The sequence below is a fragment of the Notolepis coatsorum genome, assembly GCF_963971535.1.
Source record: "Notolepis coatsorum genome assembly, chromosome: 7".
Taxonomy (NCBI): domain Eukaryota; kingdom Metazoa; phylum Chordata; class Actinopteri; order Aulopiformes; family Paralepididae; genus Notolepis; species Notolepis coatsorum.
The window spans coordinates 1,173,311-1,189,095 of record NC_140171.1 but is presented as its reverse complement, the minus strand read 5'-3'; the positions used below and the strand labels follow the sequence as shown (position 1 = coordinate 1,189,095).

Sequence of the window (15,785 nt, the reverse complement as noted above, 5' to 3'; positions counted from 1 at the left end):
TTACACTCATTGAGGGACACAAAGAAGTCAAATCCGATGGGATTTGGGAATCTCAAATACAAATCGGGATTGGAATAAAAAATGCATTTATATTAAACAATACAGAATATACAGCACTTCTTGGGGTCTGTAGGGTAAGCACTTATTCCCTCACCCCTGAACATTGATGGGCCTTTTAAGTCAGTGATAAAAGTGTCTTTCAAGGATAAGTGAGCTCCTGCACTGATTATTATAGTTCAATATTCAATATTTGATCACCAAAACCCCCCAAAAAGCATAAAAAGAGGGCCCCCCGCCCGAAAAGGGCCCTTAAAAATCACGCTTGCGCGCTTGGTTAATATATACACACAAGTGTATAGTGCCCTTTTCAGCCTTTGAGCACCTGCCCCTCTAAAGTCCTGTGCACGTCCCTGCACACCACAGAAGGTTAACCCTTTACTATCACACTACAGACGGTTACGTGTAGTAGTAAAGGGTTAACCTTCTGTAGTGTTGGCAGTGAAAGGGTTATTAAAAGTACCAAACCCTAGTAGACGTTGAAAAGGTCTGGTATGTCCACTTCCTGTTCTACGAGTCCAAAAGTCCCTCGGAGAAGGAATTCCTGTCGCCTGCCGCTGGGAGCCGAGCCCCAGGGCAGCCTGTGTGCGGTGGTGGGGTGTGTCTGTCCAACCTGTTCCTGGTCCGGAGGGTGTGTACCTACCTTCCATACCCACCTGACGGGCTCTCGTGCCTGGCTATACATCAACACACCTCCCACACACACCCCGGTCACCGCTCACACTCACACCGAGCACGGATCAGCTCGGACACAGTACACACATCTCTCTCTCTCTCTGACGCCGAGGAGGTCCCGAGTGAAGATGCCCGTCCAGTCCACGTTGTCAGCCGGGGGCAGAGGCCGGGCGGTCGACGCGCAGGCGGACGGCCGCTCCTTCGAGGAGCTGCGGCGCGACTGTCTGCGGAGGAAGGTGCTGTTCGAGGACCCTGACTTCCCCGCCGAGGCCTCGTCCCTGTTCTACAGCCAGAGCGTGCCCATCAACTTCGAGTGGAAGAGGCCCGGGGTAGGTTCTGATTGATTGATTGATTGATTGATTGATTGATTGATTTGATTTGATTGAAAACTTTTAACAGATTGCAGAATGGGTGAATGAATGAAAACTTTATTTAACAGGTTGCAGAATGGGGTACAATACAGTACGGCTCAATACACACAATTGTTAAGGGGATGCAGACCAGAGAAAGACTTTCGTCTCGTTTACATCAGGGTCCCCCATTTTCAATTCATAGTGAATTGTAAGTAAGGGTGCAATTAGCAGCACCGTGCAATCCATTCTTTGTGGATCTAGCCCAAAGTGTTAACCCTTTCACTGCCACAGTACAGAAGGTTAAACCTTTACCATCGTCGCACTACAGACGGTTAACCCGTCTGTAGTGTGATGGTAAAGGGTTGACCTTCTGTACTGTGGCAGTGAAAGGGTTTTAAGGTGCAGTAATAAAATCACACGAGTAGTAAAAGATTAACATAAAATACTATACAAGAAACATTCAAATACTATACAATAAGGCAATGTTACAATACTGTACAATATACAAAATAACAACAATAATATACAAAATAACAACAATATACAAAATAACAATACACAAACAATAACAATCACAGACGGTAGTGGGTGGGTATTGCACATCAGGATGGTGCACAGTGTGGGAGGAGGGGGGGGGAGGTGAGTTATTAGTGCTATATGTTAGAGTTCAGGGTGGTGATGTCTCTGGGGAAGAAACAGTCTCTGAGCCTCTTTGTTCTGGCTCTGATGCCCCTGTAACACCTGCCCGATGGCAACAGGTCCAACAGGGGGAAGCCAGGGTGTGAGCTGTCCTTGGTAATGTGTTTTGCTCCGTTGAGGCAGCGGGAGTTGTGCAAGTCCTTCAGGGGGGGGAGGGGGCAGCCGAGGCTTCTCTGTGCCGACTTTATGACCCTCTGAATCGCCCTTCTGTCTGCTTCAGTGCAGCTGGCCCACCACACTGTTATGCAGCACGTCAGCAGGCTCTCAACAGCTAGGGCTGAGCCCAAACGTTCGAACCTTCGTTCGTTACGTTGGCATTCGAATTCTAAATCAACATTAGAATTTTTAATTTTTAATAAAAAATTATTATTCATTCTGGTTTCTCTTCACAGTTGCAGATAAAGATTAGGCTATTATAGTATTAAAAGAAACGGATGAGTTATATTTATTAAAGAAAGTTGATTTCATTGATTTAGTTGGGCTGGGGCTTCTCCCTGGGCTGGGGCTGGGGCTGGAAAGTTGATTAAAAAAAAAAAAAAAAAAAAGCTAATTTATTCAAATTGAGGATTTAGTTTGAGGATATTTTATAGAAATGTGATTTTTTTTGAATATTTTTATTTTAATTAAAAACGAAGGTTCGAACGTTCGTTCGGAAAAACCCTGACGAAGTTCGAATCCCAAAAACAGGCTTCGGGGAAACAGCCTCATCAACGGCAGAGCGATAGAAGGTCACCATCAGCTGCTCCTCCAGTCTGTTCTTCCTCAGCACCCTCAGGACGTGAAGTCTCTGCTGGGCGTTCCTTATGACCGCCGCTGTGTTTGTGGTCCAGGAGAGCTCAGCAGATTAGTGCTGTCAGGCGATTAAAAAAATGTATCTAATTAATTACGGTATTTGTAATTAATTAATCTAATTAATCGCATAACCATTTTAGGCCTGATATTCTATATTCTATAATCATATTTCAAATGGCATGTGTCCGGATGGCGGAATTCAGTACTGTATCTACAAAACCTTCTGTTTAATCATCTTCTATCTATTAATTTGCTTAGATTTTTCAGGTCTGGTCAATTTGAGCATGGTGTTATTCACAGTCAAAGATAAAAAAAATTATTATTGATATTCTCATTTGGTTCATTACAATTTACTCAAGCCTAGTAACAGACACAGTATTTCTGACAATACATTCTATGAGATCCATAGATGTCCCTAGAATCAGATACCAAGAACATGCAAATGGACCATATTAAATAAAAAATTGTAAATGTCTGTAAATGTTTATTCTACTTTCTTATGGAATTAATGAGATTAAAAAAATTTATTAAAAAAAGAATAAAAATTAAAATATTTTTTTTAATAAATTGAGTACATTTTCATAACGCGATAATTTGCTGTGTAATTAATTAATATGCAGATATGAGGGTTCCGAGGAACTTGAAGGAGCTGACTCTCTCCACATCCTCACCGTTGAGGCAGAGGGGGGGGGGGGGTCTGCACTGTTCTTGCTGAAGTCAATGATGAGCTCCTTGGTTTTTGTGGTGTTCAGTCCTATAGGTTATTCACCGAACACCACGCTGTTAGTTTCAGGACCTCATCTCTGTATGCAGACTCATCCCCCCCCCCCCCCCCCCCCTGCGATAAGTCGAGGTCTGACCATCATCGTGTCGTCAGCTAATTTTACAATGATGTTCTCCGGGTGGGCTGGACTACAGTCATCATGGGTGTAGAGGGAGTACAGCAGGGGGCTCAGCACACAGCCCTGGGGGGAGGTGAATGAATAAATGAAAACTTTATTTAACACATTGCAGAATGGGTACAATACAGTACGGCTCAATACACACAATTGTTAAGGGGATGCAGACCAGAGAAAGAAGTTTTGTCTTGTTTACATCAGGGTCCCCCATTTTCAATTCATAGTGAGGTGCGGGAGGAGGAGGAGAGGTGGGGTTGGTTGGTCAGAGTTTCACCGTCTGCGGTCGGTTGGTCAGAAAGTCCTTAATCCAGGAGCAGGTGGGTGTGGGGAGGCCTTCTGGAGGAACGAGGCGGTGTTACAGGCTTCACTGAAGCTTTGTTTTTATAATAAGCACTTATCCAGCCATCGTAGTAAAAACCAGTTCTGCAGGAGAGACCTTTATTTGACCTTTTATTCACACCCTGTAGCGTAGCAGCAGACCTGGGATCTGCCCAGTATACTGTCACAGGTCTCGTTCGACAGCACTAATAAGAGCCCACTACTACCATGCTAGTCGCTCACCTTTTGACCTTTCCTGTCCAGATTTTCCCCGCTGATCTGAACGGGGCAACTTTTCACGCACGCACACACACACACACACGCACGCACACACACACACACACACTCACACTCACACTCACACACACACACGCACGCACTTACTTTTGCTCTCATGCCACTCACTCCAGGGTGGAAAGGAACCCAACCTGAGCAGCCGTCGTCGTGTGACTGTGAATATGGTCACAAATGATGCTATAGAGATGTATAGTGTTGAGCGTGTCATTTATTGCAGCAGCATCACACAGCATTTGAACCCTTTCACTGCCACACAACAGCCGGTTAACCCTTTCACTGTGACAATACAGAAGGTTAGCCCTTTACTAATGATGGAGCATCGCCGTCGGTTGTGTGATAGTAAAGGGTTAACCTTCTGTCATGTGGCAGTGAAAGGGTTAAATGAATCATGTCCCTCCCTGCCTGGATGCCCTGCCCCAAGAGTAACGCACCTTTACGAAACAGGAGCAGTACATTAGATAAACTTCCTGGCTTCCTGGCTCCAAACAGCACGGCTAATTGAGTCATCAAAGCTAATTAATTGCTTGTGACATCTACCGAGGGCAATCATTCTGAACAGCTTGTTTAATTTCCCCCCAGAGAGCCTAAATAACATTTCAGAATGTCAAATCCATACAAAGACTAACCCTAAAGAACATTTCCATACAAAGACTAACCCTAAATAACATTTCCATACAAAGACTAGACAAAACTGCTCAACGAACAATAACACTATGTAACAACCATCAAATGCACTCACAGCACACACATCCACACACACACACACTCACTTTAAACAAACAACTCATTGCAGCACCCACTTTACCCACTTTAGAACACCTAAACACACTTTATATTTATTGGTAAAGAATTTGCACTATAACCCATACCTCATTACACCTTACTGTAAATTATACCTAAATTGTACCTTATCCCATTTCTGCTTTGCACTGTATTGTATTGTACCTCAGTTACTTCTACTCTGCATTGTACATTGTATATACCGGTATGTATATACTGAACACTTTTGTCTACGTACTTGACTTCTTTTTTATACTTGCTACACTTATTTTATACTTATCTAGTAAGTAAGCGTAACAGAAAGAAACATTTTGTATAAAAGTATTCTGTACTTCTGTATGACAACTAATTAAAGAAACTTGAAACCCATTTCCCAAAACATGGCCCCTTTAAATGACTGTAAATAATGACTGATTTAGAAATGAGTAACTAACTAAAACTAAAGCCATTGACGAGCTCCCGGGGCGTCTTATCTGCTTATCTGCTAAGAAAGAGGTCAGGAGCCATCGATGTAAATATTCTAGTTTTGCAGGCTGCATGACATGGGCTGGTCCTCAGCAAGACGGCATGAAGGTATGAATAGAATGCGTTCTGTTGACTTTGTAGAGCTGGTTGACAGACGATGAGGGTGGTTGGTTGAGTTAGATGGTTTGGTTTAGTTTAGTTTGGTTTGGTTTGGTTTAAAATAGTATTTTATTTTGACTATCAATAACGAACGCACAGCCAACAGTCCTGCACACATTATAAAATCATCAAGGTTGACGCGATAAAGTTTCCAAAGCGTATTTCCATTGTGGACCTTGTTTAAAAGATGAGATGAATAGGCAGACATGACAGAGGCAGGTCTAACACAGCTTGAGTCATACAATACATAAATGTTCAAGAAAATACATTATATATGATGTAAAATGAACTCGCAGCTCAAATAAAACTACTAGTTGACCTCCTGAGTGTAAAGCAGTGGTTTAGTCTGTAACGCTACTCAACATCACCTCCGTTACCTGCAGCTTGAAAGACATGGTAACTAATGGCTGCTTTTTTATATAGCGCTTTTATCCAAAGCGCTTTACAATTTGTTACATCAGGCCGACTGTTCCGTTCCCAGGCGCTCTGATACGCAAAATGTACATTTTCCTGTCCGGTGTTTAATAACTGTGCAGAGACGCACATTGGCTAAGCTACCTCTGGTGTTTGTGATTGTGACTGTCTCTTACACATGAGGTGGTTGACAACACTATGCTTTGAGGTTGGAATGATCTCATTCACTAAGGTCCATTAAAGTAAAAGGTTACTGCTAACACCTCCGCCTTCGCCACTTCCATTCACAGAAACACTAAACACTAAAACTCCTCCTAATTGCCACTAGTACACTACTACACATTTCTCCGTTGGGCGTTTTACCTTGAGAGTAAATACCTGTCTCTTTGTATACTGTGATCCATCAGGTTAATATGCTAGGAATGTGAACACGCCTACTAGGGATGGGTACCTTTCACATTTGAACCGATACGGTACCGGTACCTGTGAATCGATACCGGTACCCAACGGTACCTTTTTTCTGTACTTTAGTCTCAAGAAATTTAATTTACCCACCTCAGTCGTAAAAAAAATATCCAAACTTCAAATAACTACAATTTCGACAGTTTTCGGCTTGCCATTGCTCCGACTGCTTTGTTGTTGAATCAAGTCAAATCCTAGGTAAGCATATTGTGCGTGTGAACGTTGACATGAAAAGAAAAAAAGGTAAAAAAAAATATATATATATATCTTTTTTTTTTCTTTCTTTTTTTTCTGCATCTCACTTGAATCGATACTCGGTAGTACCGATGTGTTTCGGTTCGGTACCTCAAAAGTACAGAATTCGGTACCCATCCCTAACGCCTACACACCTGTTCCACCCCCTCACCTGTCAATCTTTCATGAACCCTTTTAAGGAGTTTTTAATTTATTTTATTATTATTAATTTATTTATATCAGAATTCTATCTTGGGAATTCTAGAACTCTCTACACCTCGAAAGGAACGCGCCAACATTAGGGGAAAGGCGCTTACCGTCTTCTCCAGAGTCTGACAAGAAGATAGACACCGACTTCCTCTCTGTGTGCGTTCAGTAGAAAGCTATCCGGCTGCAAGCTAGCCTAGCTTAGCACAAATGAATGGAAGCGGATACGGACCACTAGCCTATAGGGGTGGGAATCACCAGTTTCATCATGATACGATACGATATCGATTCTTTGGACAACGATACGATATTTGCCGATATCACAAAGTCTCTCACGATACAATAAGATTAGATTAGATTCAGGTGCCTGCAATCGATATGAGATGATATCATATGCCCATTTAACACAATCAGTAACATTTAGATCAACTAAAAAAAAGGTAACGAAAATATCATTTGACATTTGTATTTTTGAGCTCTTCCAGACATTTAAAGGAAAATCGTTTTGATATATTGAGCTTTAAACTTTAAGCTAAATTTTTTGGAACTCAAAACTCACAACCTAAAACCCCTCCCTCTCCCAAACCGTTCCTAAAACAATTTGTTGATGTTGCATGATCATGTATAGGCCTACATTTATTATGTATTATATTGTTTATGTTTAAATAACATTTAAACATCAAACTCCTCTGACCTCATCTGGTCTTTCCAAAGACGCGCGCGCACACACACACACACAGAAAGGGAGAATGCTATGCTGTAACGTCTACACACACGGAGCTACTGCTGTTGTTCTTGGGCGGATATGAGACTCGCCACAGGATTTTCAAAATAAGAGTATCGATATGAATCGATCTTATTACATTGCATCGATCCGATTCGATCGTTGATAATTACATCGATGTATCGTCCCACCCCTACGTAGCCTCGCTTGAAACCCCGGGAGAGGTGTTTCTGGCCAATGGCTAGGCTAGCAGGTCCGTATCCATCTTCTTGCAACAAGCGTATTTCCCATAATGTTGGCCTTTCCTTTCAATTGCTGGCAGCCTTGGTGACATCATCACTAGAACGTTCAGTTCAGAACATTCTAATACATCTACATCTGAAGGGAGTCATAAAGGGTCGCCCATTGATTGATTGATTGATTGAACATTTTATTAACAGATTGCAGAATGGTACAGTACGGCTCAATACACACAATTGTTAAGGGGATGCAGACCAGAGAAAGACTTTCGTCTTGTTTACATCAGGGTCCCCCATTTTCAATTCATCATAACATATATGACATACATGACATACTGTTACATCTAGACATTTATGACATACCAGATTTACAAATATACAGTACTGTTTATGAGTACAAAAAGAGTAAACCCCAGTTAGGACAGCCGAAACCCGTCCAATCTTTCGCCGTCGACTAAAGACGCACTTCTTCAACCATTATCTGAAATGAGAAAAATAAAAATAATAATCTAACCCCAACTAACCTTACTGTCATGCACTTAATGTCCTAATATACTAACCTACACTGTAGCACTCAACACTTTGATGAACATTGTTACTCAGCTGATAGAGTTGTATCCTTCCTGATGACTTGTCGTACAGAACTTGTAAGTCGCTTTGTATAAAAGCGTCAGCTAAATGACTAAATGTAAATGTAAAGAACATAATGTACTTAACGTGCCACCTTCTCCTCTCTGGTCCACAGGAGTTCTGCCAGGACCCCAAGTTCATCGTCGGCACCGCGAGTCGGACGGACATATGTCAAGGACAACTCGGTGGGTACCCATGTGAATGAATGAATGAATGAATAAAAAACGTTATTTAACAGATTGCAGAATGGGTACAATACAGTACGGCTCAATACACACAATTGTTAAGGGGATGCAGACCAGAGAAAGACGTTCGTCTTGTTTACATCAGGGTCCCCCATTTTCAATTCATAGTGACATTTATGACATACAGGTATATAGTACGGTTACATTTGTGACATATACGATATGCAAATATACAGTACTGTTACCCAGAAACAGAAAACAGAAACAGAAAATCTATACATACGGTGGGGAGAAAATATATACGTACGTCACCTGCAACACGTCCAAATAAGGGATCAGAGACACTTTATTTTGCCATTAACCGCATGTAATAATAATAATAATACATCCATTTTATATAGCGCTTTTCCAGGTGCTCAAAGACGCTTAAGGTGCTGAAAGTTAACCTTCTGTAGTGTGGTAGTGAAAGGGTTAACCGCATGTAGTGGTAGTGAAAGGGTTAACCTTCTGTGGTAATAATAATAATAATAATTTAGGACCTGCTCAGAGGTCATCAATCGGCACATCAAAATGGCCTGTTTGACATGACGATTGATGACGTTTTGAGGGTTCCTCTGATTGGCTGACTGACATCCCTACGACCAATTAGATAACTTAGGTCGCTTTCACATATAGTTTTGGTGGACTCGGTGCGGTTCTGGTGGTGAAGTTGCAACATTGTTGCATTCTTCATTTGGTTCGCCTGCATTCACATAGAAATATGTGAGGCACACCGAACCTTCTGAACAATGTCACGCGGTCGAAAAGGGCGCTTGTCTATTGAACAGTGGAAATGTGTGTGTGGCTGCGAGCCCGTGTGTGTGCGCGCGCGCGCGTGTGTGTGTCTGTGTGTGGAGGACTGCGAGCCCTCCAGAGTCCAGATCAGCGGAGGCTAGTTTTGACATGGCATTGATCCATTGTTCTATTGAAGCACATTACCACCATCCTCTCGCTAAACAACTTGTACACCACGTTGTTTTTATGAGTGCCCACAAGTAGCTGTTTTATTAATAATATAATAAGCTGCGTTTTTTCTTCTTTCTTCCCAAGATGCACACAGTTAGATATATAGATAGAGAGATAGAGAGATAGAGAGATAGAGAGATAGAGAGATAGATAGAGAGATAGATGCAGTGTGCTTGTTTTGCAGTGAGTGCTGCGAGCAGTGGTAATAATAATCACTTCCTATATTTGGTTCGCGTTTGGTCCGATGAAGCGAACCGAGACCGACGTTTTCAGGCGGACCAGAGTTCTGTCTATCGAATTCTGGTCCGAAAGTCCGGACCAAACAGCCCCTGTGTGAAAGCGACCTAAGAGGGCCTTAAAGGTGCTAGTATAGGTAACATTCAGCCACTAGATGTCGCACTAGAGCACCAGCATGTCATTTATCCAATCGGGTGCATTTACATGGGGACATGGGAAGTAGGGAGGGGATACATGCAACAAATAAAATGTAAATAAAAAGAAATTGGGGAGGGGAAGCAATACTTTTATTCCGCACCTTAACATTATTTTTTATCTATAGCACCTTTCATTAAAAAGTATATATTCTATATCTTTGAAATAGAATTCTGTATGGTTGGGGGCCCTATTTAAGGAAAGCGGTCTTTTTTTTATCCACTTTTTCTCCTTATTTTTCTATTTTTCTCCCATCCCAATTTCGTATTGCCAATTCTCCCCTCCCCTGTCTTGAACGTTGCTAGACTATGCCCCCCACTGGTCGGTTGTAGTGAGGATAGAAGCCTTGCATCACGTGTCCCCTCCGGTACACGAGGAGGCAGCCGTCACATGTTTTCACCTGAACAGCGCGATCTCTCAGTGGCGAGGAGTAACGCGTGGGAGGCTCACGCTGCCCCCACTACTTCCTGCTTCCGCCGCACAGGCTTCACCAACCGACCTGTAGGAGTCGCTGTCCACAACGTCCAATCCCCACCCACCGGCTTTCCCACCCCTAACACTGCCAATTGTGTTAGTATGAACGACCAGCCAAGCTGGTAGCAACGCTGAGAGCTGGGCTCGAACCCAACACCTCCTGCGTCAGTGGCGAGCGCCTTGCCCACTGCGCCACTTAGCCGCCCTTAGGAAGGCGGTCTTTGATCTCAGTACTGGCCTTTGATTCTCTTCAGATCACATTAACACTCCATTTCCCACAATGCACCTGTTCACTTCCACAGGGGACTGCTGGCTCCTGGCGGCCATCGCCTCGCTGACGCTCCACAAGGACACCTTGGCCAGGGTGGTCCCGCGGGACCAGGGCTTCGGACACGACTACGCCGGGATCTTCCACTTCCAGGTACAGAGGCCCCCCCATCCCATAATATCACCAGACTAGAGCTGCCATCCCATAATATCACCATACTAGAGCTGCCATACCATAATATCACCATACTAGAGCTGCCATCCCATAATATCACCATACTAGAGCTGCCATACCACCATACTAGAGCTGCCATACCATAATATCACCATACTAGAGCTGCCATCCCATAATATCACCATACTAGAGCTGCCATACCATAATATCACCATACTAGGGCTGCCATACCATAATATCACCATACTAGAGCTGCCGTCCCATAATATCACCATACTAGAGCTGCCATCCCATAATATCACCATACTAGAGCTGCCATACCATAATATCACCATACTAGAGCTGCCATACCATAATATCACCATACTAGAGCTGCCATCCCATAATATCACCATACTAGAGCTGCCATACCATAATATCACCATACTAGGGCTGCCATACCATAATATCACCATACTAGAGCTGCCGTCCCATAATATCACCATACTAGAGCTGCCATCCCATAATATCACCATACTAGAGCTGCCATACCATAATATCACCATACTAGAGCTGCCATACCATAATATCACCATACTAGAGCTGCCATACCATAATATCACCATACTAGAGCTGCCATACCATAATATCCCCATACTAGAGCTGCCATACCATAATATCACCATACTAGAGCTGCCATACCATAATATCACCATACTAGAGCTGCCATACCATAATATTCCCATACTAGAGCTGCCATATTGTAATATTGCGATATATTACCTTTTCTCAACTGCAAATCATGTCCCAGACGGAAAACCTTGTTAACATCTGCAATACATCTGCAATAGAAATATATATACATTACATCATCTGTTTTTATCTAATAAGCTAACGTTTTCAGTCTGCTCACCTCCTTACAATCCTTTTTATTGCAGTCAAATGAAATTGTCAAGCAAATTTATTAAAAAAATTTATAAACAAAAAATATATATATTTTGTGTGCCAATATCATATTGATACAGTGATGCCAAGTATCAATATTTATAAAAAAAAATATCAAAAATAATGGCGTCACTGTATCAATATAATATCGTGATATATTGCTGTATAAATGTCCACCCCCCCCCCCTACTAGTTCTGGGGTCTACTGCTGTATAAATGCCCCCGCCCCCCACTAGTTCTGGGGTCTACTGCTGTATAAATGCCCCCCCCCCCCACTAGTTCTGGGGTCTACTGCTGTATAAATGCCCCCCCCCCCCCCCCCCCTACTAGTTCTGGGGTCTACTGCTGTATAAATGCCCCCCCCCCCCCCCCCCCTACTAGTTCTGGGGTCTACTTTCCTAGTGGGCTGGTAGAAATCACAACATCTGAGGTTAACATCTGATGGTAGAATATAGTAGAGACAGCTATGGAATAGTAGAATATAGTAGAGACTGCTATGGAATAGTAGAATATAGTAGAGACAGCTATGGAATAGTAGAATATAGTAGAGACAGCTATGGTAGAATATAGTAGAGACAGCTATGGAATAGTAGAATATAGTAGAGACAGCTATAGTAGAATATAGTAGAGACAGCTATGGAATAGTAGAATATAGTAGAGACAGCTATGGTAGAATATAGTAGAGACAGCTATGGAATAATATAATATAGTAGAGACAGCTATGGAATAGTAGAATATAGTAGAGACAGCTATGGTAGAATATAGTAGAGACAGCTATGGTAGAATATAGTAGAGACAGCTATGGAATAATATAATATAGTAGAGACAGCTATGGAATAATATAATATAGTAGAGACAGCTATGGAATAATATAATATAGTAGAGACAGCTATGGAATAATATAATATAGCAGAGACGGTTATGGAATAATATAATATAGTAGAGACGGTTATGGAATAATATAATATAGTAGAGACAGCTATGGAATAATATAATATAGTAGAGACAGCTATGGTAGAATATAGTAGAGACAGCTATGGAATAGTAGAATATAGTAGAGACAGCTATGGAATAATAGAATATAGTAGAGAATAATATAATATAGTAGAGACAGCTATGGAATAATATAATATAGTAGAGACAGCTATGGAATAGTAGAACATAGTAGAGACGGCTATGGAATAATATAATATAGTAGAGACAGCTATGGTAGAATATAATATAGTAGAGACAGCTATGGAATAATATAATATAGTAGAGACGGTTATGGAATAGTAGACTTAAAGGTACTGTAGATAACATTCAGCCACTAGATTTCTGATATCTTAACCCTTTCACCGCCGCACTGCCAAAACGGCTAACCCTTTCAGTGCGACAATTCACAGAAGGTGAACCCTTTCACTGCCACACGACAGCCGGTTAACCCTTTCACTGCCACACACAACAGAAGGTTAACCCTTTACTATCATACAACCGATGACAACCGTCGGTTGTGTGATGGTAAAGGGTTAACCTTCTGTCGTGTGGCAGTGAAAGGGTTAAGAGAGGTGTTTTCACTGAGACCTGACCCCCTCCCCTGCACGTGTGTGTGTCCCCCCCCCCCCCCCCCCCCCCTCAGTTCTGGCGTCACAACCAGTGGCTGGACGTGGTGATAGACGACAGACTGCCCACCGTGAGGGACCGCCTGGTTCTGGTCCACTCTGCCTCCAACAACGAGTTCTGGAGCGCCCTGCTGGAGAAGGCCTACGCTAAGTACTACCTTTTATTATTATTGTTATATTATTATTATATTATTTTTTTTACAATGATAAATAATAATATAAGTAAAAAATAAAAGGTAAAAAGTTAAATATATATATTTTTTAATTAAATAATATGTTGTCACATGGCATCAAGGCACAACACACTGATGTTGGTGGACAGTCAGAGGGGTAATAATAATAATAATAATAATAATAATAATAATAATAATAATAATAATAATAATAATAATAATAATGATAATAATAATAATAATAATAATAATGATAATGATAATGATAATAATAATAATGATAACAATAATGGTTTCTGGCTTTGGGGCGAGAGAGTAGCTCATGTTCACCAGTATTGATGGAAATAATAACATGTTTAAATTCTTAATTTTGGTGGCGATGCCTTAATAAGTGTGTCTCTTCACTGTATTGGTGTATTAACCTCTGCCTGTCTGCTCTGTCCTCCAGACTGCATGGCAGCTACGAGTCCCTGAAGGGGGGCAGCACGCTGGAGGCCATGGAGGACTTCACGGGGGGCGTGGGGGAGATGTACGACACCCACCAGGCTCCAGGGAACCTCTTCACCGTCCTGAAGAAGGCCCACGACAGAGGCTCCATGCTGGGCTGCTCTATTAACGTGAGGAGGCCTATAAAGCTGGCTACTCCAGGGGGCCATTAATGGAACACGTTATGGGAAATGTGCTTCTCCGGGCAACAGGGGGCGGGCGACAGTGGCTCAGGAGGTAGAGCGGTCGTCTGGTAATCGGGAGGGTCCCCGGTTCGATTCCCGGGCAGCATGTTGAAGTGTCCTTGAGCAAAGACACTTAACCCCCTAACTGCTCCTGATGAGCAGGTTGGCACCGTGCATGGTGGTCACATGACCATATACACCTCACTATGTACTGATCTAGGATCAGTGTTCAGGTCACATGACCATATACACCTCACTATGTACTGATCTAGGATCAGTGCTCAGGTCACATGACCATATACACCTCACTATGTACTGATCTAGGATCAGTGTTCGGGTCACATGACCATAATATACACCTCGCTATGATTTATGAGCCAATCTGGTCTCATACCAGCACTTTCACTTTAAAGGTGCTAAGGTAACATTCAGCCACTAGGGGTCGCACTAGAGCAACAGCACGTAATTTATCCAATCAGGTGGATTCCACGTAAACGGCTGCATTTATATCATCGCTCTTTTATCCAAAGCGCTTTACAATTTGTTACTCACATTTGACACATTCACACACCGACGGCGGGGGCGACCGTGCCAAGGTGCCAACCTTGTTAGGGGGTTAAGTGTCTTTGCTCAACAAGGAGGACACATCGACACGCTGCCCGGGAGGAGCGGGAATCGAACCGGGAACCCTCCCGATTACCAGACGATCGCTCTACCTCCTGAGCCGCTGTCGCCCCGGAAACAGGAAGTAGGGAGGGGATCCATGCAACATGCAAACAACAACATTCATTTTGGACCCACCACTTTTTTCTTTATAATAATAATAATAATAATAATAATAATAATAATAATAATAATAATAATAATAATAATAACTTTATTTGCATAGCACCTTTCGCCTGTCTGTCTTCTGCAACGCTGCTCCAGTTCCGCGTTGCCGTTTTGCGCTCTGATTGGCTGAGCAGAAGACACACGCTTCCTGGTCTGTGTGTTTTGGAGATTGGTTCATAAATAAATGAAAACCACGCAACCCTAACCCTAAGAGTAGGCCTCAAACTGGGCGCTCTTTCGAAGTTGGTTAAGGTTAGAGTTTGTCTTAGAGCAGGGCGATAGAACACCAGCCCTGATTCCAAAGAGTGCCTAAGCTTAACCAGTGTAGAAACAGGCGTTAGGTAGTTTGCTGCTGTTAGACCCGGAAATAGGCGCAGAACTTTCCGTCCCACGATTGGCGCACATGTCACATGACCAGAAACGTCAGTGGCCAATCAGATAGCGCAAAAGTACAACTGGCTTAGGGAAAGTATTCACGCGCCCTGGTCTGGGGTTTTGATTGACAGACGGATGATGTTGTGTGTGTTTGCCCCCCAGATCACCAGCTCTGCAGAGTCCGAGGCACAGACCTCCAGTGGGTTGGTGAAGGGACACGCCTACTCCATCACGGGCCTGGAAGAGGTATGACATCATTTCCTGTATC

The 15,785-nt window shown here is 42.7% G+C and overlaps 1 protein-coding gene across 1 annotated transcript in view; it reads left to right on the top strand.

Moving 5' to 3' along the window:
* Positions 1–714: 714 nt before the first annotated feature.
* Positions 715–15,785, top strand: part of capn9 (calpain 9) — a 33,744-nt gene continuing 18,673 nt past the window's right edge. The window contains exons 1-6 of the mRNA XM_084319390.1: positions 715–1,061; positions 8,520–8,589; positions 10,803–10,921; positions 13,485–13,618; positions 14,089–14,257; positions 15,680–15,763. Coding sequence (XP_084175516.1) covers positions 861–1,061; positions 8,520–8,589; positions 10,803–10,921; positions 13,485–13,618; positions 14,089–14,257; positions 15,680–15,763 — 777 coding nt within the window. The 5' untranslated portion in view covers positions 715–860. The remainder of the gene's footprint in view (positions 1,062–8,519; positions 8,590–10,802; positions 10,922–13,484; positions 13,619–14,088; positions 14,258–15,679; positions 15,764–15,785) is intronic.